General features: G+C 40.1%; 1 protein-coding gene across 8 annotated transcripts in view; it reads right to left on the bottom strand.

The window, feature by feature from the left end:
- Positions 1–27,358, bottom strand: part of TSNARE1 (t-SNARE domain containing 1) — an 843,012-nt gene that overhangs the window by 307,440 nt on the left and 508,214 nt on the right. For 6 of the 8 annotated variants that reach the window (XM_033933058.1, XM_033933059.1, XM_033933061.1 and 3 more), the window contains one exon: positions 7,294–7,717. The exons of the other annotated variants lie outside the window; for them this stretch is intronic. In XM_033933058.1, the coding sequence (XP_033788949.1) occupies positions 7,294–7,717 (424 nt within the window). The remainder of the gene's footprint in view (positions 1–7,293; positions 7,718–27,358) is intronic. 8 annotated transcript variants of the gene reach the window in all.

Raw genomic sequence — 27,358 nt, 5'->3', positions numbered from 1 at the left:
ATATATACCCCTTAGCTACTTCAATGCGGCTGTTGCATCCTCCATTCTTGTCAAAGCTGGACAAAGGAAAGAAACAAGATGTCCAGATTCCCCGGCACCTCTGAGATAGCAACCAAGCAACTGAACATCTGACAGGGTGGGCTTCTGGAATGGAGTGTCTGTCTACTAGAAAGAAGATTAATGGGATAAGAACTTAATTTTTCCTTCTAGTGCGACAGACACTCTATTCCTGAACCTGTGGGATGTATCAAAGAAGTCTCTCAAATTTAGGGTGGGACAGATGAGTCTGGTGTCAGAACTCAAGATCCAAATGTATAGTCCTGTTTGGCTGCTATGTCCACGCTGTAAAACTTTGTGAATGCATGGAGAGAAAAACCATGTGGCCATTCAACAGATTTCTTCTGAGGATACCACCAAATATTCTGCCTATGAGGAAGCAACATTTCCAGTAGTGTGAGTCTTTATGGATATAGATGGGCGTTTTCCACTTCTAATATAGGTTGAAGAAATGGCCATACGGATCCATCTTGAAATGGTCACTTTCAAGACTGGTTGACCTTTATGGGCAGCCCCATCCAGTATGAACAGATGATCCGACAATCAAAATTCATTTGTGACCTCTAGATTCCACAGCAAGAGTCTGCGTCCATCCAATAATTTGAGCACCCAATCACTCTTCCTCGATCCCAAGGGTGTGAAGGCAGGCAAGCATTCTCCTTGGTTGATGTGGAAACTGGAAACCACTTTCAGCAAGAAAGAGGGGACTGTGTGCAAGATCATGCCTGAATAAGAGATCCTGAGAAATGGATCTCTGCAGGACAAAACCTGAAGTTCCAACAGTCTTCGAGCAGAGGTGATTGCCACAAAAAACACTTTCTTGATGGTGAAGTCCCTCAAATAATCATGTTCCAAAGGTTCATAGGGCACTCTTGTTAGTGCACGTAGGGCCAGATTCCCTGCTGGAAAAAAGTTGACACACTAGAGGGCAGAGACATGACATGTCCTTCATAAATCCAGCCACATCGGGATATACAGTTACTGTGCTCTTATTAATCCTAGGCCCAGAACAGGAAAGCACCACAATCTTAATTTTCTAGAGGCCAACCATTAGGCCTTTCCTGACTCTCCTGCAGGAAGGCGAGTATCACAGAGATTGGTGCAGAGTTTGGGTCCTCACCCCTCTGAGCGCACCAAGGTTGGAAGCACTTCCAGGCTTTCACATATGCTGCTATAGTCACCTTCTTCCCACTTCTTAGAAGGATGGAGACTACTCCATATGAATAACCTTTAAGCACTAGCACTGCGTGCTTATGAGTCATGGCGTAAGACCAAAGCGTTCTGGATTTTGCAGGACAATTGGACCCTGCAAGATCAGCCGGGGAAGTTTCAGACTGATTCCTTTGCAGACAAACCAGGTCTGCATACCATGGTTGCCTTGGCCAGTCTAGTGCTACTAGAATCACCGATCCCTGCGTAGAAGTCAGTCTGTCATGGGCCACGGAGGGGAGGCATAAAGAAGAACTGCCTTTGGCTAGTGTTGCACCAGAGCGTCCAGGCCTTCGCTTCCTGGCTCATATCAGTGAGCACTCTCCGGGATCCAGGGACTTCTGGATGAGAAAATTTACTTTCATAATGTCCACTCCTGCCACATTTGCCACCGAGAGCACCAGAAGATGGGTCTCTGCCCATCAAACAGTATCAGGACTTCAAAGAGTGGAGTAGCCTTCTTGGTGCCCCCTGGCAACTGACATAGGCTACTGTCATTTCGCTGTCCAAGAAAACTCATACCGTTTTGTTCTGCAGCATGCTCCCAATTGCCTGAAGCGCCAGATGGGTGGCTCGAAGATTCAAGTGGTTCAACAACCACTTCCTCTGGGAAGGGGACCAGTGTCCCTAAACTGGATACCCCCACACTGTGCCCCCCCAGCCGAATAGGCTGATGTCCATTGTCAGGATCACTCATGCAGAAATACGAGGGGAACTCCTGTGATAAAAGGACCAGGTCAAACTGCGAAGAGCTGTGCAAGGCTATGTAAGGCCATTGCTGGTGAAGCACTTCCCTCTTCGAGCACCTTTGGGAGAGTGTATCCTGAAGCGGAAGCAAGTGCCCTTGCCCGAGGGACTTGGTCCATGGTTGCAACCATTGATCCCAGTACTTGCAAATAATGTCAGGCCATCGGAGCTGACTCACTCCAAAATTCTCTATCTGATGCAGAAGCTTCTCTCTGCAGGTTTCTGGGAGAAACATTTTGTTTTCCCTTGTATCAAACTGAACTTTCAACTACTCCAAGAACTGTGCCGGCTTCAGATGGCTTCTCCAAAAGCTGATCTCCACGTCCAGCTGCAGCAGCAGCTGAATCACTCTATGACTACTAGTCTGCCTTCAGATTTGGACTAGGCTCTTATTAGTCAATTGTCCAGATACAGAAGTACTGGTATGCCCACTCTGTGTAAGAGTACTGCAATCACCGTCATTACTTTGGTGAAGGTCTGTGACGCCATGGCAGTGATACAGTACCCCTGTGGTAGAGCATTTGCTGTGAAGACGCTAAGATGCATTTAAACTATTCGCTACAATGCGATCGCTCTACCACAGGTTTCCATTCTACAACGCGATTGTTATCTGTATATCCTCTGAAGAAGGCAATTTATACCGCCGAAACTGAGATCCTAGTTGGAACCTGAGTTTCCATAATTTCAATAAAGGAACTGACATCTCATTTGCCTTTCTGTTTCTGCATCTTAAGGGATGCATTTACTGCTCTGGGGTCAAGAATTGACCTCCAGTCTTCTGATCTCTCTTGAGCACTAAGAAGTACATTGGGAATCTGCTGGAGTCTGAGTTTTCCTCTAGTACAGGCTCTATGGCTTCCAAAACCTTTGCACTGGTGCTCAGACTTCGGTACCAGCTTGTTTGGTGCCACCTTTTTCCTGTCTCCCAGCTGGAAAGTTTAGAAAAGGGTCCAAGAGGGGACTAAAGAATTCAAGCTGTTATCCCTCCCATGGAATGTCCAGCACTTAGCAATCTGTGGTGATCTCTGCCCATAATCCCCAATAGACCAATAACCTCCCACCGATGTGTGAAAGGTCATCTGACAGCTTGACATCATAACTACTTCTTGGGAATTGTGACAGAGCAGAATACTGAAGATTGGAGGCACCTGCCTCCTCCCCCCCAAAAAATCTATATCTGGACTTTGAAAAGATCTCTGGCCCAAAGGCCTTCCTTACAACTGTGAATATCATCTGGAAGCCCAAAAATTACCATGACCTGACCATCTAGGGGCTCAAGATTTGCTGCCCAGTAAAGACTTCAGCTAGTGATCCTGCACGCTGGCCATAAGATCATTCAGACCTTTCCAAAAGAGTAAATGTCCCTTAAATGGTTATTTACTCAAGGTTGCATTATGTTTATTAAAAACTTTATATACCGTGTATATAGCCAAAAAGGTTCAAAGCGGTTTACAATATATAATTCAAACAATTTTGAAAGAGCTCCATTCAAAAATAGAAAAGGAAAAATAATATTTTAAAAATACATAATATTCTATAAAAATTAACGAATTAATGCAAACTAAAAAATATATCCCTCCCCCTCCTTCCCAAGCCCACTGTGTGTGAGCCATAACATTCTGTGGGCAGAAAACAGACATTCAGAGCCTCATATACATAATCTACTCCAGACAGTAAAAACTGGAGATTCCTCCCAATAGCCTCAAAGAGCTTCTTATGAACAAAATCCAGTCTACGGTCCGGAGCACTGCCATTGCTTTGACCACCTGAAGGGGACCCTCCAGGACCTCCCAATGCTCCATGAGCATTTTGGTAACATAGAAACATGACGGCAGATAAAGGCCAAATGGCCCATCTAGTCTGCCCATCCACAGTAACCATTATCTCTTTCTCTGAGAGATCCCATGTGTCTATCCCAGGCTCTCTTGAATTCAGACACAGTCTCTGTTTCTACCAACTCTTCCAGGAGACTGTTCCACGCATCTACCACCCGTTCTGTAAAAAAAGTATTTCCTTAGATTATTCCGGAGCCTATCGCCTCTTAACTTCATCCTATGCCCTTTCATTGCAGAGTTTCCTTTCAAATGAAAGAGACTCGACTCATGCGCATTTATATTATGTAGGTATTTAATCTATCATATCTCCCCTCTCCTGCCTTTCCTCCAGAGTATACAGACTGAGATCTTTAAGTCTGTCCCCATACGCCTTATCAAGAAGACCACCTACCATTTTAGTAGCCTTCCTCTGGACCGACTATGTCCTTTTTATATCCTTTTGAAAGTGTGGCCTCCAAAATTGAACACAATATTCTAAATGAGGTCTCACCAGAGTTTTATACAGAGGCAACAATACCTCCCTTTTCCTACTGGCCATAACTCTCCCTATGCAACTTAGCATCCTTCTAGCTTTCGCCATAACCTTTTCAACCTGTTTGGCCACCTTAAGACTGCTGGGCACGATGGACCACTGGTCTGACCCAGCAGTAGCAATTCTTATGTTCTTATCACATACAATCACACCCAAGTCCTGTTCTTCCGTCGTGCACATAAGTTCTTCACCCCCTAAACTGTACCGTTCCCTTGGTTTTCGCAGCCCAAATGCATGACCTTGCATTTCTTAGAAATTTTAGTTTTCAAATTTCAGACCATTCTTCAAGCTTCACCGGGTCTTTCTTCATGTTATTTACACCATCCGGCATGCCTACTCTATTGCAGCTTTTGGTATCACCGCAAAGAGGCAAATCTTACCCGACAGCCCTTCAGCTCAGCAATATCATTTATAAAAATGTTAAAAAGAACAGGCCCAAGTACAGAACCTTGAGGCACACCACTGGTAATATTCCTTTCCTCATAGCGATCTCCATTGATCACTACCCTCTGTTGCCTTCTACTCAACCAGTTCCTGACCCAGCCTGTCACTTTGGGACCCATCTCAAGGGCACCCAGTTTATTTATTAGACTTCTGTGTGGAACACTGTTAAAGGCTTTGCTAAAATCTAAATACACCACATCTAGCACACATCCTCCATCCAATTCTCTGGTCACCCAGTCAAAGAAATTGATCAGATTTGTTTGATAAGACCTACCTCTAGTGAATCCATGTTGCCTCCAGTCCTGTAATTCACAGGATTCCAGAAAGTTGACCATTCTCTGCTCATAAGCGAATACAGTGTAGCAGAGGACTATGTTTAATTCCCGGAGAAATTCCGTGATCATCTCCAAAAACAATGAAGGCTTAGACAGGCTGCACACAGTAGGGTCTTCCCCGAGATCAGGGGCCTCCACCAGATTTGCCCCAGAGATGAAGCAGTGTCTCCTGATACAGAAGACCCTGACTGGGAGAGTAAAGGCAATGGAAATATAGTCAATTTCATCATGTCTTCCTCAGGCTGAACGTTCTCATCTTGCACATGGCACTACTGCTGGGGAATTGCACACTTGGATAGGGGGTGGTGGGGGAACCCTGGCACCAGCAAGGCTGCGGTCTCCGAGGCTCCATGTGGCCCTTAATTATATATTCTTCAAACATATCAACAAATTCAGGAGGAAAGCCCCTGACCAAGATGTCCAGACGAGCTCCTTTCTAGGGGTTTTATGGCTGCATGACGGCTGCACTTCAGTGGAGACACACTTGCACTGATCCCTGTTTCATATCTGGACTCTTTTCCCTGGCCCTTGGGTACTAAGACCCGCTGAGAGACTAGGGGAGGCAAAGCCATCGGTTTCTGTCTCCCTATGCGCCACATGGCAAGTAGAATAAAGCCAAATCTCAGACAGTCATCCATTGCAAATCTGGAATGAATCCAAGGTATCCTGGCCTTAGGAGTCAATCACCCTTGTTTTTAAGCAAAAAATGAGGTGTTTTGAGGTAGACAGAGGCTTTATTTTCACATCAGGAAATCCAAGATGGCTGCCATGGCAGCAATATTAGCACCAAAAATGGCCTGGAGAGCTATACTTGGGAATAAAAAAATAGCAGCTTTAGGATTTTAGAGATAGGGGGAACCTAGCTCTAACCCTAGAACCTTAAAAAAATGATTTTACAGGATATGTCCCCACCCCCGATTTTGTTTGTCAGACTGTTACTCACTGTGCCATGCTATATGCTGGGAGCTGCAAGTATGGAAGCTGTAAACAACTTAGAGGGAGAGCCTCAGCCTTAACAAGCCCAGAATTCGGACTGCTTGGGTCTTCTGACTGCCCAACGAACCAACTGGAGATCTCAACCCCCACAGGATGCATGCAAACAGGGGTAGGAAAGCAGTTGGCCCCAATACTGGAAAAATTGCAATGGAGCCACTCAGCCTGCGCTCAAGCCCACTGCAGACTGAGCTCCTGAACTAATAGTGCAGGCTGTCCAAGTATGTGCACTGCAAAGCAGTCTGGCTCCTTGGAAGCAGACTCTTGACCTCAAAATCTGCGCTCTCCCGCATCCAGAGCTATCCCCACAAGGGGGATCTTTTACAGCACCAAAATGCCACACAAATGGTAAGCGAAAAAGACCGAACTTAAATGAAAAGAAACATGAGCAGAAAAGGCAAGCTCCTACCATCTCGCTTCTAGGAAGACAACTGAGGAATTGGAGGACAGCCCAGGAGGTTGGGAGGCAGAGAAAAAGAATGCAAATGAAGCACCCTACAAGAATTCTCTGGAGAGGGGGAATGAAGTGTCTGTCACACTAGAAATGGATATTGCGTTGGGGATTCTACTTTCAGACGGGTCTGCACGGGGGAAGAGTGGATCGTAACTTCTGCCCCTTTAAACACTGTGGCCCGGGAAGTCATTAAACAAGTATTCCCTCAAACACAGACTTCACTAAGGGCTTAATGCTAGTTATCAAACCCCAGGGGAGGGCATCAAAGTGCACTTTTAACATTCTTTCTTAACCAGGGCCTTAAGACTGAACTTCCACTGCAGTATCTCTGCAATTAATTCTGGGTCCTAAAAAAGTAATTTTTTTTACTCAGAAACTGCAATGATTATATTAATACAGTAATCGGCAGCAGATTCTCTTAATAAATCAGTCTATGTAAAACAGTTGGCTAGTACCTTCAAGTTCAGGTGTACTAACAGCTTTTCCCATGGTGTATCTGATTAACTAAGACTTTAAAAAATAAATTAAACATTCAGTCTCTGAAGTTAGTAAATCAGTTCATCTGTGTCCACGGGAAAAATGGTTGGTACACTTGATTCTTAAATAGTTCTATTAAACGGGATCCTTTAGAACAGTCTTTCTGATTTCAGGTTGCTGAGATTTGTTTAGTTCTGCAGGGCTGTTTACCTGATTGTAGCTCCAGAGCTACGTGCGGGGCATCAATCTCCAACTCATCGTCATCACCACCCATGCTAGCAAAACCATGTGTGTTACCATCATTCCAGGAGGCCAGAGAACTTCCAGACAATGTCACGTCTGCTGGGCTCGCTGCTGAGCGCCTCCGCATGAATGCCAGTTTCTCCTTGGTGCGCCGTTTCATGTCATCCCATCTCCTGCGGAGATCCCTGGTAGTCCGTGGAGACCTGGCGACGGCGTTGATCTTCCTAGCGATGTCGGCCCAGATCCTTTCCCTCTCTGGCTGGCTCAGGTTGACTCTCTCACTGCCGTAGAGCTTGGAGTGACTTTTGGTCACTTCTGCCACCAAAATCTCGAGCTCTACAGGAGAAAACTTCTCCTTTCTCTTCCTGGGCCCCAGCCTAAAGCTGCTCCTCTTATGAAACGAAACAAGGACAATTGGATGGTGGACTGCAGTGAACCAGAATACTACTACTACTCATGATTACAATACATAATCTGCTGATCTTATCTGGGTTTTGCTTATGCAAAAGCCTAGCGCATCAAACATGTTCACTGGTGCAAATCTTAATACAAATACAAACATACAACGCAAACCCCCAGTTGCCTTTGCTGAGTCTAATGCCTTATTATTTCCTGCCTAGATACAACAATTCATCTAGTAGGCGGAAAAAGGCCTCAGAAGCTACGGGGAAAAGTATTACCCCAGAGCTGTGAAGGAAGGAGATACGTGTATACGTGCTTCTATCATTGGCCGCTAGAAAAACCTTTTTATAATAGACATAGATTTCAAACATGAATTTAATGCGTAAGCTTTACACGTACTGAAAATTGAAAAAAAAAATATATATATATGAAAGATGCAGAAAATGTACATGGCGGGTGGTTAAGATCAGAATAGCAGAGCATTTGAGTTGTTTAGAAAGGAGGAGGCTCTGCTTGTAGAGCATTGGTACACTAAGCATCATCGTGTGCCAGATCTGAAATCTGTAGTGCTTAAACAATTTCACGCTGTACATGGTGGCAATATATCACCTCAACTAGTGAATTATGAACAGAATAAAGAAGTAGAATGCCCTCTAGCGTGAATAAATGGTCTAGCCCAGTGGTCTCAAACTCGCGGCTTGCCAGGAACTATTTTGAGGCCCTCGGTATGTTTCTCATAATCACAAAAGTAAAACAAAACAGTTTCTTGATCATATGTCTCTTTAGCTATAAATTGCAATATTATTAAGACTTAGCCAAAAGGAAAGATTTATAAATTATAAAGAGTTTTACCTCATGCAAAATTGTCATTTCTTTAATAAGACATTAACTATTTTTTTCCTGAGGCCCTCCAAGTACCTACAAATCCAAAATGTAGCCCTGCAAAGGGTTTGAGTTGGAGACCACTGCTCTAGCCAATCCTTTTAAAATACGTCATCGGTCACATGCCATTTCATGAGAGTTGAGAGTGATACCGCCAGCGTTTTTGCTGGCAGCGTCTCTAGGCAGCTGGTTTATCAGCGGGGTTCTGGATGCGTCTCCTGTTTCATGTGGAGCTTTTTTGAAGTTTAAAGATGTGAGTTGATACTATGGTTATAATGATTTAACTTGTTTGAACATTTAGGAACAACTGTTTTGAAGTTGAACAATACTCCATTTTTTTTAACAGCGCTGGTTACTCTTCCTCCTGAAAAAGCAAACACTAGGAGAAACACGTACAGTGTTGGGGAAGACAGTAATACATTTCCTGAACATCAAAGAAATCAGTGGATTGTTGTATGGATTTCATTTTTATTTTTTGATATTTTGTATGGACGTTTTTTTACTTTGGATTATCACATATCACTGGGAGTGTGTTAAGCACGCCAAAGAGCTGGAGTATTGCAAGCAATAGATATATTAAAAATCCAGCCGTTGAAAGAAAATCTTTTTTATCTTTCTTATTTGGTACCATCTTTACAAGTATTTGGTTATAACACTCTCTTACTTATCCTGCTGTGAAGAGCAATATAAAGGAAAAAAATTATGAATGAGAAGAAGGTAGGAACGGTGCTATGATGTCATGAAGTTCAAGCTGGTGGAGTCTGCTGCTTTTTCACTAAGCACACCTTATTTATTAATAAGTTTTTTGTTTTGTTCTCTGCATTAAGAAGTCTAGTATGTATCTGTGAGGATTTAATTTATACACTTCTCCCTCCGTATTCGCTGTGAGAGGGGATTAACAGAACCGCAAATACAGAAAAACCGCAAATAACTTTTTCATGTGAATCGCTGTTTTCTATTAAAAACCATCGTGAATGTGGTGAATCCACAAATAACATGGTGGGAGACTTGGTTTGTTCCTGAAGGAGAGGCAAAACACGGTGAAGAAAGTGTCGGGAATCGGCGATTTTTCTCTGTAAACACTTGAAATCAGCGTTTCTCTATGCAAGCTGACATAATTTGGGGGGAGGAGCCAGCAAGCTAAAACCGTGAATAATTGAAACCGCAAATGCTGAAACATTACACTCCCATTATTTTGATTGAGTGTTCTCTCACTGTCAGCACAGACTCAGTGCTTGCAACGGGTTACACGTTGCCATAGCCGACGATGGCCATCGTTTCACGGTCTAAAAATCGTTTCATTAGGGCACTGCTAAGTAATAGTGCTGTATGACTATGTGTTAGAAATGGCTATGGCAACGTGTAACCCGTTGCAAGCACTGAGTCTGTGCTGACAGTGAGAGAAAATAGAAATCTGGCAGAGCCTCGTTAGAGACCAGCGTTAAGATAAGCATTTTCTACATCTTTCATATTTATTTTTTTTTTCAATTTTCAGTACATAGATAAAGGACAAATGGTCCATTCAGTCTGTCCATCTGCAGCATCCACTATCTCCTCCTCTCCCTATTGGCTAAAGCTCTTTACACCTTCATTGTGATGTCATAGAACTTTATGGTTATAGAAACATAGGAACATGATGGCAGATAAAGACCAAATGGCCCATCCAGGCTGCCCATCCACAGCTTCATCTCCCTATTGGCTAAGGCTGTTAACATTTGCATCTCCTCTTCCTATAGGCTAAGGCTCTTTACACCTGCATTGTGAGGTCATAGAGCTGCCCATCTGCAGTAACCATTATCTCTTCCTCTCTCTAAGAGATCCCACGTGCTTATCCCAGGCTTTCTTGAAATCAGACACAGTCTCTGTCTCCACCACTTCTACGTGTAAAGCTTACGCATAAAATTCACATTTGAAATCTATGTCTATTATAAAAAGGAAGTTTTTCTAGCGGCCAATGATACAAGTGTACATGTAGCTCCTTCCTTCACAGATCCGGTGTAATACTTTTCCCTGTAGCTTCTGAGGTCTTTTTCCTCCTACTAGATGAAGTGTTGTATTTAGGCAGGAAATAATAAGGAATTACACTCAGCAGACAACTGGGGTTTGCGTTGTATGTTGGCATATCATATACTGCATAAGATATTTATGAAATGGTCAGACAAGCATACTGACAAAATTGTGACAAATGGTAGCATAATCCACAGTTCAGAACTCTTTTTTTTCCCTTGTGCTATACTCTACGGGTTCAGGTTTTGCTTTTGTTTTGTATGTGCAAAAACCTAATTAGTGCTCTGATATACTTCCTAACAGACATTTTGTTTGAATGCATGTATTTATGTATCATTTCTTATATACTTAGTTATGTATATTCCTTGATAACTTACTCCACCCAAGATATGGATTTAGTATAATTTTTTTAAAAAAGCTGATAAGTGGAGAGCTGTGATTTGTACATCTATGTTAGCTGACTGCACATGCCATTTGATGCATGGTCGACAATAATCAAAACAGCTCAGGAGGCTACCAGTACTGGAAAAGCTGGTTTAAAACAGTGAATGGGGACATCACAATAAGTGCCAGACTCTACAAAAAAAAATCAACTGGAATAGCAAAAGGAAAGAAATCAGATTTTAGCATGGTCAGATTTGTTTCAGTCTTAAACGGAGGAAAAAGAGATCTCAGGTTCCCCTCAGTGGCAGAATAAACAAGGCTGACTGTTGAACTCCGATCATGGGGAAAAAAATCTTCTGCTCTATACACACATAAATTTTGAACAGCTCAATTTATGTGAAAATCCTGAACACAATGGGCCAGATGTCACGTGTAAGATCAGGATTGGTCATTGATGCTTTGGCGTCTTTAAAGCTTCAGGCACCATTGTGATAGCTTACGACTACTACTGTTAATTTTTTTCTATAGCGCGGTACGCAGTGCTGTACAGAGTCACAAAGACAGACCCTGCTCCAAAGAGCTTACAGTCTAAACAGACAAACAGAATGTCATGGATACAGTTAAGGGGAAGGGTTAATCTGCTGGCTGGGTTAGAGGGCAGAGGGGAGTACTGGACAATCAAGCCACTGTGACATCACTGAGGAGGTTGGCTCTTATTGGTGGAATGAGGCATTATGACATCACAATCTCAGCTCTGCTTTCCAAAGACTGAAACTCTTCATACTACTACTACTATGAATTATTTCTATAGCGCTATCAGATGTATGCAGCACTGTACAGAGCCACAAAGAAGACAGTCCCTGCTCCAAAGAGCTTACACTCTAAAGAGACAAGACAGACAAACAGGATGTCATGGACACAGTTAAGGGGAAGGGTTAATCTGCTGGCTGGGTTGGAGGGCAGAGTAGGGTTATGGATAGAAGGTTATATCAAAAAGGTGGGTTTTCAGTCTGCTTTTAAACAAGATGAGGGAAGGGACTTGGTGGACCATCTTGGGTAATTTATTGCAGGTCTAGAGGGCAGCTAGATGGAAGAAACAAAGTCTGGAATTGGCAGTGGAGCAGCAGTTTAGTTGGGTAGTGCCACTTTAAGCCAATTGGAAGGAAGCCCTAATTTATGTGAAGATGAAATAAGAACATAAGAACATTAGCAATGCCTCTGCTGGGTCAGACCTGAGGTCCATCGTGCCCAGCAGTCCGCTCACTTGGCGGCCCAACAAGTCCAGGACCTGTGCAGTCATCCTCTATCTATACCCCTCTATCCCCTTTTCCATCAGGAAATTGTCCAATCCTTTCTTGAACCCCAGTACCGTTCTCTGCCCCATTACGTCCTCTGGAAGCGCATTCCAGGTGTCCAATACACGTTGGGTAAAGAAGAACTTCCTAGCATTCGTTTTGAATCTGTCCCCTTTCAACTTTTCCGAATGCCCTCTTGTTCTTTTATTTTTGGAACGTTTGAAGAATCTGTCCCTCTCCACTCTCTCTATGCCCTTCATGATAAGGTTTTTAAAGTTTTTTCAATGTTGTGTTTATTTCAGTATATTTCTTTACATTGATGACCTTTTATAGCTGATATTATCAGGTGACTGAGACGCATTGTCTTCTGTGAACAGCGCTTCTCTCTTTTTGGACTGTGAAACGGGTCCCGTTGGGATCAGGAGTTTCAGATCAGTTGAGCTGTTTCAAATGTGGGGGTGTTTAGAGCACAAGATTGCAATGATCGAAGCCACCCCATTCAACAGGCAGCACTGTTTTTTTCTGCCTTCGAAGGGAATCGGAGGGTTTTTTCCCTCCTTTTAATTTCCATGTCAGCACTTTAATGTTTCCTCCATTGGTAGTTGTTTTTCAACTTGTGCGGGGTTTCTGTCTTTTTGTTTTTCTTAAACCATATGCATTGAGGGAGCAGAAGAACATAAGAGCTGCCATACTGGGACAGACTGAAGGTCCATCAAGCCCACTATCCTGTTTCCAACAATGGCCAACCCGAGTCCCAAGTACCAGGCAGAAACCCAAAGAACAGCAACATTCCAGAGCTGAGATTGTGATGTCATAATGCCTTATTCCACTAAGAGGCAACCTCATCAGTGATGTCACAATGGCTGGATTGTCATATACTCAGCTCATATAAGAACATAAGAGCTGCCATACTGGGACAGACCGAAGATCCATCAAGCCCAGCATCCTGTTTCCAACCATGGCCAACCCAGATCCCAAGTACCTAGCTAGATCCCTTGTAATAAAACAGATTTTATGCTGCTTATCCTAGGAATAAGCAGTGGATTTCTTCAAGTCATCTCAATAATGGCCGATGGACTTCCCTTTTAGGAATTTATCCAAACCTTTTTTAAACCCCGCTAAGCTAATTGATTTCACCATATTCTCTGGCAATGAATTCCAGAGTTTAATTACACATTGTGTGAAGAAATATTTTCTCTGTTTTGTTTTGAATCTACTACTTGGTAGCTTTATCGCATATCCCCTAGTCCTAGTATTTCTGGAAAGAGTAAACAAGCATAGGAGTAAAGCCTATAGGTTATAAAGATGTCTCTCACATCCCGGGTTGTCTTAGACCCCCCCCCCCCCCAAAGCAGTGTCAACATTTTGGTTGTTTTGTCTCTCTCTTGTCTGAGCCTTTTTCTACTGCTTTTTCTCTCCTATATAATATTAAAGTTTTTGAATTATTTTGTAAACCACTTTGATAATCCTCTCTACAGCAGTACATTAAATACTGAGATAGCATTTTTAGCGCACGCAGGATTTTAGCACTCGCTTAACCTGTGCTACGTGGCTAGAACTACGTGGCTCAATGCTGGCGTTAAGGTCTAGCGCGCACGGCAATTCGGCGTGCACTAAAACCGCTATTGCAGCTTAGTAAAAGGAGCCCTAAGTCTTCAATAAACTTGGAGGTTTCAGTCTCAGCTAAAACCAGATGATAAGTTTTGGATGCAGTTCCAGATTCGGCCAAAATCTTCCTAATTCTAGAAACTTGTGCGTCCAAATTTGGGCAAGCAAAATATAATAATAATAATAATAAACTTTATTCTTGTATACCGCCATACCATTTAGTTCCAGGCGGTTCACATCCAAGAGAGACTGAACACTTCAGTGACAATACATTCTTAAAAAATACAGAATATAATTGACGTTTAATTTATAAATTTTTCAAAAAGATACGTTTTCATAGATTTTCGAAAGGTGTAATAAGACTGAGGGCTCCTTTTACTAAGCTGCGATAGAATTGGGGTGAAGGGAGATAGAGGGGGGCAGGAGACTCGATGGAATTGGGGTGGAGGGTGATGGGACAGATGGTGGAAGTGGAAAAGAGGGCAAGCAGTGGATGTCAGTGGGGAGGAAGAGCAGATGCTGAATGGAAGTGGAGGAAGAAAAAAGGCAAAAGAGTGAAATACTGAAGGAGGTGAAGGACAAGGGTGGCATGCCGTGGGTAGACACAGTGAAAAGAGGGAAATGGATGGTAAGAACATAAGAAACGCCTTCACCGGATCAGACCCTAGGGTCCATCTAGTCTGGCGACCCGCACACGCAGAGGCCAAGCTAGGTGCTCCCTATTGGAGACCTTGATTACCCGTATCCCTCAATGTGATTTGCAAGAAGGTGTGCATCCAACTTGCGCTTGAATCCCAGAAAGGATTTAAGGAGGCAGAAAATAAATTGAGAAGGAAGAAAAGGAAAGAGACAGAGATACCAGATCTGAGGGGAGGAAAGGAGAAGAGAGAGACACTAAAATCCACAGGTGGGGGAGGAGATAGAAATGCCAGACCATGGGAGGTACGAAGGGAAGAAGATGGATGCTAGACCATTTGGGGGGGAGGGGGATAGGAGGGAAGGAGCGCTGAACTGGTGTTAGTTCTAGCTGCGTAGTGTGGGTTTAGCGCGCGCTAAAATTCTGCGTGCGCTAAAAACGCTATCGCAGCATAGTAAAAGGAGCCCTGAGTCTGGGAAATTATTCTACTTAACCAACTGTTCAATTTGCATGCCCAAAATGCAAATGTTTTATCAAGAAATATTTTATAACGGCAATGTTTTAGCGTAGGATAGGCAAAGAAATTGATTCTTCGAGCAGAATTTTTTTATCCTATATAGTTCAAACCGTGAAGATAGGTAAGCTGGAGCCAAGCCGAACAACGTTTTGAAGCAAATACAAGCAAATTTAAATAGTACGCCACTTCGAAAGGCAACCAGTGTAGCTGCTGATAAACACACACCCCATTCACGGAAAAAACTATACAACGGACTACTGGCCACTCAGGCAGCGAAGAGAGACAACCAAGTCTCCAACCTATTGACAGCAACCCCAGACTACAAGAGGTTCAGAAAGGAAATAAAAACTATACTCTTCAAGAAATCCCTTAATAAATCTTAATGCCATGAATACCCCTTCTTACCTTCCCTTCCCCAACCCCTGATCCTTCTTATCCCTCTCTTGGAAACCTTCTCTGATCTAACGTTGTAACCCTTCTTCCATAACTCTTTTTGTAATCCGCTTTGAACCGAAAGGTAATGGCGGAATAGAAATCTGTAATGTAATGTAATATGGGCTAATATGATCACATTTTTTCAGCTGCATACGCAGCTTAATGAACCAACAGCTGGTGAAAATGAGCAATAAGCTATAATTGGCATCAGTTAGCAGTTTTGCATGCAATTACCCTTGGTCAGTATTCTGTAAATTGTGCACTCAAATTCCAGAGCGGGCAACTTCAAGGGGGTGTGGACCTGGGAGAGGCATGAGAGGGTCAGGGATGTGCCAGACAGTTATGTGGGCAGGTTATAGAATACTAACATTTAGGGTCAGATTCTTTATAGGACGCCTACATTAGGTGCCGCTAGGCGCCCTAATCAAGAATGCTTTGTAACGCCTAACTTTGGAATTTGCGCACAATTTAAAAAAAACCAAAAAACTTTGGCTTAATAACAGCAGGATTAATAATTTGCGCTTGATAAATTTTCCCAAGATCCTCTCAGCGCCTCCTAGAGATATGGTGAAACGATATTTTCTAGAAGTTCTTGAAACACCAGAAGATTCTTTACCTCCCCTCACACGGGCGTATTACTTGCCAATATTGGCTCGAGATCAACAGAGAGTATGGTGATCAGCAAGAAACTCCTTTAGACATTACCACAATACTAGAAACCTCAGATAGAGACGTTGCTAAACCAGCTACTCTCGTAATTACTGTGGCATTATCCCCAGGTAAAGGGCTCCTTTTATCAAGCCGCGCTAGCGGTTTAACGCACGTAATACCGCATGCTAAACCGCCGGCAGCGCCTCCCTTGAGCAGGCGTTAGTTTTTAGGCCAGCGCGGGGGTTAACACGTGATGAAACGTCGCACGCATTAACCTCACTAGCACGGCTTGATAAAAGGAGCTCAAAGACTGGATCTTGAAATTATTCTTCAGAAACAGGACGAAGGAGTTCCTAGGGCTGAATATATAGATATTTCCGGATGTTTCGAAAGAAACACAGAAAAGGCGATGCCAGTTTCTTTTGTGAAAACCAGGGGTGATACAGATTGGAGGAGTTTTTTTTTCTCCGCTACCCATCCAAGTGCATAGTTAGGTACCGTTCCTTAAAATATGTTTTCTTTGACCCATTTCAGCTAATGAGTTTTTTTTTTTTTTTTTAAATCTCAAAAATGCCTGGAAATGAAGGACTAATAACTTCTCAAGCATAATTTTGGCTCTTTGCCTAGCAGCGGATATATTTTTCCTCAGAAAAGATATTTTTCTTTGAAATATTATTCATTTATCTCTTGGATTTTGATTTGAGGACTTGAGTGTGATTAATGTAATCATGTTTTCTCGGTTTTTCCTTATTGCATAAAATGCAATCTTCTGTATTGTTATGTTTTTAATCATATTTTCTGTTGGAAATTATTTTGAAATTTAATAAATAAAAATTTTAAAAAAAACAACAAAAAACCATTGGCTTAATTGGACTGCACCAGTTTTCAGCTAGTCAGTCAGTCAAAAATAAAAATAAAAGGCGTGGCTTGGAGACGAAGGAGAATGGTCGGGTGACTGAACTGCTCTGTAAAAAAGGCTCAAATAAATAAAATATAGCTACAGAAAAACATTTGAAATTCATTAAAAAGACGAGGATCAACAGCATAATGGCATCGGGTAAGCTGACAAAAGCTAACTCAGTAGGAGGAAGTAATAAAAGATCAAAAATAGAGCCGATAGCCCCCTCTAAAGTTCCATTGCCAACGGATGAGACAGAAGATATTGACATTGTTAAGGAACTGCGGCAGATAAAAGAAATAGTTTTACAAAATGCAAAGAATATACAGGAAGTTAAAGAAGAGCTGGCAGGGCTTAAATTAAGTTTGAAGATGGTGGATGTTAAAGTGGAGCAATTAGATAAGAGAGTGGAAAAAACAGAAAAAGAAATAGCTCAATGCAAGAGAGACTGTAAAGAAATAGAAATATTAAAGAGGGATCTTGAGGACGTTTCCAATCGCGAAAGAAAAAATAATTTAAGGCTGATTGGGATCCCGGAAGGGGTAGAAAAAAATAATCCTATTGCCTTTCTTGAGCAATTTTTACCAAAAATTCTACCTCTGACAGTTAAATTTCCTCTGGAAATAGAGAGGGCGCACAGGGTCCCGACTAAAAGATATGATAATCAAAAGGGTCCGCGTCCTTTAATTTGTAAGCTGCTCCGTTATCAACATGTGGAGGAAATTATAAGACTGGCAAAAGAAAATAAGACCTTGAAGTGCCAGGATTCTAAAATATATATAGTGCCAGATTTTGCAAAAGCAACAGCTCAAAAAAGGAAAAAACTGCTTGAATTGAGACCACAGCTTAGAGCGATTGGAGCAAGGTACGGTTTAATGTACCCAGCTATTATGAGGGTCACTTTTGCAAATAAAACTTCAAACTTTGATGATCCTTTGAAATTAAAAGAATTCTTAGAGCAATGTGAACAGCCTATGAATACATAAACTGAGACTAGAATTTAACAGAAGGATTGGAGTAAGAAATACTTTGATTCTGAGATGTTTTTTTTTTTTTTTTCTCTCTTCATTTGATTTTTTATTTGTTTTGATTGGTTTCTGATATAGAATATTTTATGGAGAATTGGACTTTGGGAGTTACAGTTAAAAATGGAACAGATTTGAATTGCTGATGGAACTGAATGGAAGGATGTGGATGCAAGGATTCTATGATGACATCATTCCACATGCTATGAATCTCAGGGATATTAATGTGAATGAACATTCTGATGTCTCTGATTGAGGTGGATATTAAAAGTTAAATATAAACTAAGAATGACTGGCTCTAATTGTTGAAATTAGGCTCCCTACAGAAGTTAAGGCAGTTTTAAGTAACATTTCCAGCCCTTTATCTGATATTGATGTTCCAGGCAATAAACAGCAATTTATAGGATCCTGCTATAGACTCTTTTTGAAGTGCTGGAATATATTGATCTCAGCTTTATAACATTCTTGACACTTTAGAATTGAATATAGTCTAGCTGAGGTCAAAGAGCACTTTATATTAATAGAAACACTCATGATTTCAAAGATTAAGGAAAGGGCGGTAGATGATGGAGATTTCCTTAAGTGCATAAGACACTTTACAGGAAAAGAGGTGGTTTAAACAGAAAAGGAATTGTATTGGATGATTACTTAAACTGCGCTAAAAAAGGAAAGAATCTGGAAATATGAAGGAGACAAAAGCCTGATTGCAGATAAATCCTAAATTTTAAAGAGAATATAAACTTATTAAAAAAAAAAATGCAAGTTGTTTGGAAGAAGAAGTGACTTGAAAGAAGTGAAAGAAAGATCAAGGAAAGTATGAGATGTAAAGGATAAAGCAGTATCTAAACAGGATTTAAGAATAATTTCACTATGAATTGACTGTAAAGCAAAGAACATCAGATTTCTTTTGGATTGACTCTTCAGTGTATGAATGACTCTGTAGAAACATAGATGACAATTTAAATATAATGAAACTGGAAAGTGTGGTTGGATTTATTCAGACTTTTAATATGACTATAATATATTAAAGGAACTGAAACTGTTTAGGGATTTTATGAAAAAAAAAAAAGGGAATGAACGATAAAAATATATGCCTAATAGTGATGAATTAGTTAAAACAAGCAGCTGATATAAAGACATGAAGAATTGAAGAGATGGGGAGAAGCTGAATATGCTTGGAGAGTTTTTCTACACAAAGCGGAAGATTGATGAAATTGTTTATTTATGATATATAATGATATATTTTAATATCACTTTAATGTTTAAGGTTAAGAAGGTGATTTTAGATTAATTAAAGGGGGTATGCAATTAGAAAATTGAATAATTTATTAACATGTAATTTCTTTTCACAGGAATACAATAATATTGATTTATTTATTTGTAGTAAATTCAATTTAATATTAAAAGATATTGGTATAAGAAAATGAGTTTCTTGGGCATGTGAGGGAAAGATTCTGAATCTATAGATGTTTTATAATTTAAGGATAAGTGGGGAGGGGAGTGAGGGTGAAAGAAGAAAAGGGAATGGAGGAAAAAGGGTGGAATAGGGGGGGGAAAAAACAAAAAAAAAAAAAAAAAAGGGGAAGGAGGGGAAGAAAAAAAATAAATTAAAAAAAATAAAATAAAATAAAATAAAAAAAAAGGATTTGAACTTAGTAGATTATTTGAAAGATATTATATTATATAATGTAGCTTATTAAGAGTGATAAATGATGTATATGGCAGAGCCTGAAGGGAGCTTTTTGTCACCTGATTATATATGAGCGTTTCCAAGTTTGCATTATTAATTGGGGGGGGAAGGGAGGGAGTAGGGAGGGGAATGGGAGGAAGAGATGTTGGTATAATATTTATTAAAGATTTTGTGAATTGGGGGAAATATGTTGATAGAGAGATAGGGAGGTGTTGGGGGGAAGGGGACCGAGATAATTTACAATATGGATATAAGGAAAAGGAGTATAATATGATATTGAAGTGGAGATTCTTAGATATTAAATTTTTATTTGTGTAATGACTTTCAAAATATTTTCTTTAAATGTTAATGGCCTGAATCACCCAGTAAAAAGGAAAAAGGTAATGTCATATATCAAACAACAGAATATAGATATATGTTTTCTGCAGGAGACACATTTGTCTGCGATAGAGTCTATGAAGCTGTCAGATAATTGGATAAAACAATGTTTATTTGCACCAGCGATAAAAAAGAAGGCAGGAGTAGCAATATTGATAAATAAAAAATGTACAGCAACGTTTAATATGATTAAGGCAGATCCTCTAGGAAGATGGGTACTTGTTGACATGAGCATGGGCAATAATACAATGGCGTTGTTAAATGTATATGCCCCTAATTCGAATCAAAATGAATTCTTTAAGTCTCTACAACAATTAATTTTACCACTGGCTACTACTAATTTAGTGGTGGCTGGGGACTTCAATGCTGTTATAGATCCAATAATGGATAAAAAACCAAGTAGAATTATGAAATCAATGGGGTTAGATAATTTGATACAATCATGTAATTTAAAAGATATATGGCGTATTCTTCATTTTAATGATCGGGAATTTACATTTTGTTCACATGTTCATCAATCATTTTCAAGAATTGATTATATTTTTGTTTCAGATCAGATAGTACAGAAAGTTGTAAAAGCTGACATAGAACCAATAATAATATCTGATCATGGTGGTGTGTGGATAGAAGTTAATTTAGTAGATCAAGATAATTCTAAACCGATATGGAGGTTTGATAATACATTGCTTGCTGATTCTAAATTTTGCACAGAATTTCAAACTAAAATTAATGAATATTTTTTACTTAATGATTTAGAGGAAATGTCGATTGGAATTTTATGGGATGCTTTCAAAGCAACTATGAGAGGACAAATTATATCATATTCTGCATATAAAAAGAAACAGCTAAGAAAGCAATATATAAATTTGGAAAAAGAAATTAAAAATTTGGAATTAAAATTGGTTAATAAATGGGAACAGGAGACATTTCAAATATTGTTAAAAAAAATGTGAATATAATGAAATTTCCTCTGGGTTAGTAAGGAAAGATATTTTTGCTCAGCAAGCGGTATATTATGGTAGTGCAAATAGGGCTGGAAGATTATTGGCAAATTATTTAAAAGCAAAGAAAAGGAAGGAAAAAATAAACATAATTAAGGATGAGTTAGGCAATTCACATTCTCAAATTGGAAATATATTAAAACAATTTTTAAAATATTATAAGTCACTGTATTCTTCGGAGTCTTATTTAAATAAAGAGAAAGATGGGTTGGATTTTTTGAGTTTAATTGAAGGTCCTAAGGTTCCTGATCATATAAAAGGAAGTTTAAATAAACCTATATCATTAAAAGAGTTACAAATGGCATTGAAATCCCTTAGAGTTGGGACCGCTCCAGGTGGAGATGGATTTACAGTAGAGTTTTATAAAGAATTTCAAATTTCCCTATTACCATATTTATTAAAATTATATCAGGATCAACTGAATAAAGGTTGTATATCAGGCACTATGGCAGAATCTTTAACTATTGTTTTGCCAAAGCCAAATAAAGATCCAACATTGGTGTCAAATTACAGGCCTATATCTTTAATAAATGTAGATGGTAAATTATTAGCTAAGATTTTAGCATTAAGATTGGCTCTTCCGCATATAATAGGAATGAATCAAACTGGATTTGTTGCTCAGAGACACTCTTCTAATAATACTAGACTGGCATTTCAGATATATTATTTAACAGAACAAATTAATGATCCGGCTTTTTCGGTATCACTAGATGCTGAAAAGGCTTTTGATCGTGTAGAATGGAATTTCATGTATCAAGCTATGGAGTGGTTTGGTATTGGATCCGGATTTATACAAATGATTCAAACACTGTATAGCTCCCCAACTGCTCGCTTATATATAAATAATAATATTTCAGATGCTTTTAAGTTGCAGAGGGGAGTTAGACAAGGTTGTCCATTATCTCCTTTGCTCTTTGATATAGTTCTTGAACCCTTATTATTAGCTATTCGACAGGCAAAGGACATACAGGGTATTCCATGTGCTGGAGTGGAATATAAAATATCTGCTTATGCAGATGACATCTTGCTTCATTTGAGAAATCCGGAAACAACAATTCCATGTCTACTGAAGGTAATAGATACATTTGGAAAATTCTCAGGATACAAAATAAATTGGACTAAATCAGAGATTTTACCTTTAAATGTGCATTGTACAAAAGGTATATTTGATTCTTTCCCTTTTATATGGAAAGAGGATGGAATAAAGTACTTAGGTATTTGGTTGAATAAAACACTCGAAGAGACAATGAGAATAAATCAAAAAATTTTATTACAAAAAGTAACAGAGATGTGTGAGCAATGGAATCCTTTACATTTGTCCTGGTGGGGAAGAGTTCAAACTGTTAAAATGATGATTTTGCCTGTGGTTTGCTATCAATTGGGAATGATACCAGTGTTTTTTCAGGGGTCTTTCTATAAAAAATTAAATAGTATTCTGGTTAAATTTATTTGGCTGGGTAAAATTGCAAGAGTGGCTTTAGTGTCTTTGCAAAGACCAATTGAGGAGGGTGGGGTAAATTTTCCCAATTTTTATAGGTATCATCAAGCCTATATCATGCGCCAAGGTATGTATTGGGTCCTCCCAGAGCTTTTGGAACAATTACCAGAGTGGTTAAAGATGGAGAGATCACTTATCTTTCCACTTAGGCTTGATCTTTTGCTTGGTATAAAAATGCCTAGAATACGTAAGGACAATAGAGTATTAATGGATACTTGGAAAACATTAAGGTTTATAGACAAATTAACTACTGATTCTATTTTAAAATCGAAACAACAAACTATTTGGGTAAACTCCAAGATACAAATAGGCGGGTTTAAGGTTGTCTGGAAAGATTGGATTAAAGCAGGTATAAGATCATTAACGGAAATAATTGATAATGGTAAGATGCTTGAATTTTCACAATTGCAACATAAATATGGTCTGAATAAAAAACAAAGTTTTAAGTGGTTGCAATTGAAGCATGCTATTCAGGTGGGGTTCCCTGAATGGAAATCTTTAAATGATCATTACAGCTTAGAATTCTTATGTTTCCAGGCAAATTTTCTGGGTCATCAGGCCGCAGAGTGGTATAAAATTATATCTAATTATTTGAATAAGAAGCCTAAAAATGGATTAAGAGATATTTGGAGCATTGAGATTAAGCATCAAATTAATGCATCTCAATGGCCACGTATTTGGTCTTGGAGAATTAAAGGTACGATGTCAGCATCTATTAGGCAAACATGGTTCTTTTTGTTGCATAGAGCATTCTGGACCCCTACTAGATTACAAAAATTAGATTGCTCTAAGTCTAATAGATGCTGGCATTGTAAAATTGAAATTGGAACTTTAGACCATCTTTTATTTTATTGTCCATGTATTCAGGCATTTTGGATATCAATATGGGATCAAGTCAATATATTGATGGAAAATCATGTAGCATTATCCTACGACACAGTGATTTTTGGAATGTGTATGAGGGCCAAAAGTCAAATATCTGCAGCAAACAACAAATTATTGATGATTCTTACTGGAGTGGGAATTCAACAAATAACGACTAATTGGAAAGACTGTTCTAGATTGAATTGTAGTTTTTGGTGGAACTCAGTTTGTCATATGTACAAGATGGAAAGATTTCTTGCAGTACAAAGGGGGTATTTTAAAAGGTTTCAAGAGGTGTGGAGGCCATTAATTGATTATTATAATGATTAAGATTTATTCCTTTTCCTTAGAGGATAATTTATAAAAATAGGGTGGGGTGGGGGGGATAAGATAATTTAGTTAGCTAACGGTATATTTCAACTGATTAATGGATATAAGAAACATGGTATATAGGTATGAATAGAAAAAGAAAGAGGGTAAATTTATTGGAAATATGTTGTTATGAAATATAAGGGGATATATGTACTATGATGAGATATATATTGTTGTGCATCACTTTGTATAATAAAATGAATAAAGAGTTTGAGGAAGAAAGGGTGGGGGGAGGGACAGATTTAATGTAAGATTAATTGTATTATGAAAGAGAGATGTATAAGTATGTATAAGTTTGGACGAAATATTTTGTTGATATGGGAAGGGATGGGAGGTGGATGGGGGGTATTAAAACATGTATAATAATATTGTTTAAGAATGTCAAGTGAGTTATGTGAATTAATTGTAATAATATTGTACACTTGTTGAAAGAAATAAAAAGGAATAAAGAATAAAAAAAAAAAAAAAAAAAAATAAAAATAAAAAAAACCTTGAGAATTAATAGCTTGGCACCAAACTCTTAGGACGCCTAGTGAGGCACCCTCTAACGTCTAATGATGTCTATCTGAAAAGTATGCGTGGTTGGAGCAGAGAGTTGGCGTGGTTGGCTTAAGCGTTGCTAGGTGTCTGAGTTAGGCCCCAGTAAATTAGGCCATGTAAAAACCTTGCCATATATACCGTTGCCTACCTATTAGGTGCTGCAAGGTGGGATTCTATAAGCAGTGTCTAGTGGTTGATTGACAACCGTGCCCAGCAGCATCTACAATGAAGGTGCGGATAGGCAAAATTTGTAGAACCCGAACTTTAGGAGCAATTAAGCCAGTGTAAGTGATTGTAATTAAAGTTAGGAGCATATATGATGTAGACTTACACTCTCGTATTCTATAATGGCAGTTGTGTCCAGGACAGCTGTGCTTTGCATGCATCATCCTGGCCCCTGACTTTAGGCAATCTATAGTGAATTATTAATTTATTTAAAATATTTATTATCCACCTGAAACCTAGGCAGCTTACAATAAAAAAAAAATCCAGTCATTAAAACATAGAAAAATATTAAAAAATAAACAAGTATATACATCAAATATACCAGCGATCATACTAAAATCATTACAAATACTGAAGCACTACTTTTCAGGCAAATTCCTGGACAGAAAAGTGGGTTTTCAGCAGCTTCCTAAACCCCAACACATTTTCACAAAAAAAAGTAAAATCTCAGGCAAGCCATTCCACAAAATAGTGCCAGCCACTGAAAAAGAAGACTTTGCAGTATCAACATCATATATCTGATCTCTTCTACCCACTTCTAACATCATGGAGATCTCTGATCTCAGTGTAGGCCCTGGTTTATATATCTGCAAGATATCATTAAAATAACCTGTCAATTTGTTATATATTCCCTGATGGATCAAATTCAAAATCTTATACTGTTTACGGAATTGTACTGGGAGCCAATAAAGCTTTTTTAAAAAAAAAAAATAGGTGATATAGAGTAGATGCTCAGCTATCTGGCACTCATGGGGATTGGTAGATGCTGGAGAACTGTAGTTTCTGGTTGATTGAGAGTTAGTGCAAAAAAATACCTGACAACACCCCTCCTTCCCTCCCTCCAGTCCCTGAAGCAGTAGAGCTGTTCCCGACAACCCCAATCTCCCTCCCTTACCAAAGGAGTGCGGTGCCGTTAACAGGCTGCTTCCGGTCAGCTTCAGCAAGGCCTTTCTTCTGCCGCATCGGAAGTGATGGATGCCTCAATACTGTGTTTTCAATTGCTAGGGACAAGTACTGGAGCCCTTCCAGGCTATCCTGTCTCACTGTTGAAAATGTGTCAGAACTGCAGATGGAAAAATCTTGCTCAGCTTAGAGGGAACAGTGAGTGCTTCTTCACTAATAAACCCTTTGACCTAATGGGCCCTTGGTTTTTAAGCAGTATTTTCATGTTTATGGGGGGCTCTTTGTAGGGACCAATGCAGTTTTTTTTGAGGGGGAGAAAGTTATGCTTGGCTTCTCGTGATTGTTTTACATAGTTTTACTAGTCAAGATGAGGAGTGGCCTAGAGGTAGAGCTGCTACCTCTGCACCCAGAGGGATCAAATCCCAGGGCTGCTCCTTGTGACCCTGGGCAAATCACTTAATTCTCCACTGCCCAGGTACAAAATACGGACCTTGTAAAAGAGTCAGGGATTCTCCTCCCTCAGTAATGATGTTCTATCAATGGGCAGCAGAGGGCGCTGGCCCAGTAGTGTGGAAACTACAGCTCCAAGGATGCCCTGGGTTCAGCAGTCCTGCTGAATCACAAGAGGCGGTCTTCAGGCATGGAGGAGAATATATACATGAACCTGGGATCAGTTCAGGGAGCAAGAGAGGAGAGAGCTCCTGATTTTTCCCTAGACATCAGCTGAGGGCAGAGCTGTGGGAAAAGGACTGATGCCTGTACTGCTTGTCTGAGGTAAGCCAAGTTAACTTTCTGTAAAGTGTGATGGCATAAGCTGCATAATCCATCCAGTCCACATCCATCCATCCATCCAATCACATTCATTATCAAATTATTACTGAACCAACAATCCAACAGTATTACTACTACTACTGTATTTCTTATTTATAAAGTGCTACCAGACAAATGGAGCGCTGTACAACAGACACGGAAGAGACGGTCCCTTCTTGAAAGAGCTTACAATATAATTAAGAAAGACATAGAACAAAGGCTTATACATGTTATTTAGGTGAGGAACTATTAGGGACTAAAGGTATGGGAGTAAAGAGGAAATGGTAACTGATATGGGTGCTTTACAAGTTGGGAGGGTAGGACATACACGCAGTTTCAAAAGAGTAGGTTTTTAGCCTGGATTTGAACACCATGAGAGACGGGGCCTGACACACTGAGTCAGGCAGGATGTTCCAGACATAAGGTGCAGCAAGGCAGAAAGTACGGAGTCGGGAGTTGGAAGCAGAAGAGAAGGGCATCGAGAAGAGAGACTCACCTGATGAATAGAGCTTCTGGGGCGGAGCATAGGGAGAGACAAGGGAGGAGAGATGCTGAGGAGTTGCAAAATGAATATACTCGTAGGTCAGTAAAAGAAGTTTGAACTGTATGTGGAGATGAACAGAGAGCCAGTGAAGCGTGAGGAGAGGGTAATATAATGACAGTGGCGGAATACGAGGCGCACAGCAGAATTCTAAACAGATTGAAGGGGAGAGATGGTGGTACTGGAAGCCACATGAGGAGATTAGGGCACCATGGGAAGAACTGTATATGGAGAAAAGGAGAGGACTCAGGACAGATAGAGTTACCAAACATGTCTGGGCATCTGGACAACTTTCCAAAATCTGGAACCTCGTATGGGTTTTGAAAAGCTTCCAGCTAGAAGCGACGTCGGGACGGCGTCTGCGCATGAAACGCGGTGATGTCACATGCACGCATGCATGAGATGTCGGGTCACACCAGTGCATGTGCAGATGCCATCCCAAGTGGAGAGGTTGAGGAGGCGTGGCTGG

This window comes from Geotrypetes seraphini, chromosome 2, assembly GCF_902459505.1.
Source record: "Geotrypetes seraphini chromosome 2, aGeoSer1.1, whole genome shotgun sequence".
Lineage (NCBI taxonomy): Eukaryota > Metazoa > Chordata > Amphibia > Gymnophiona > Dermophiidae > Geotrypetes > Geotrypetes seraphini.
This window is presented reverse-complemented; position numbering and strand designations above follow the sequence as displayed.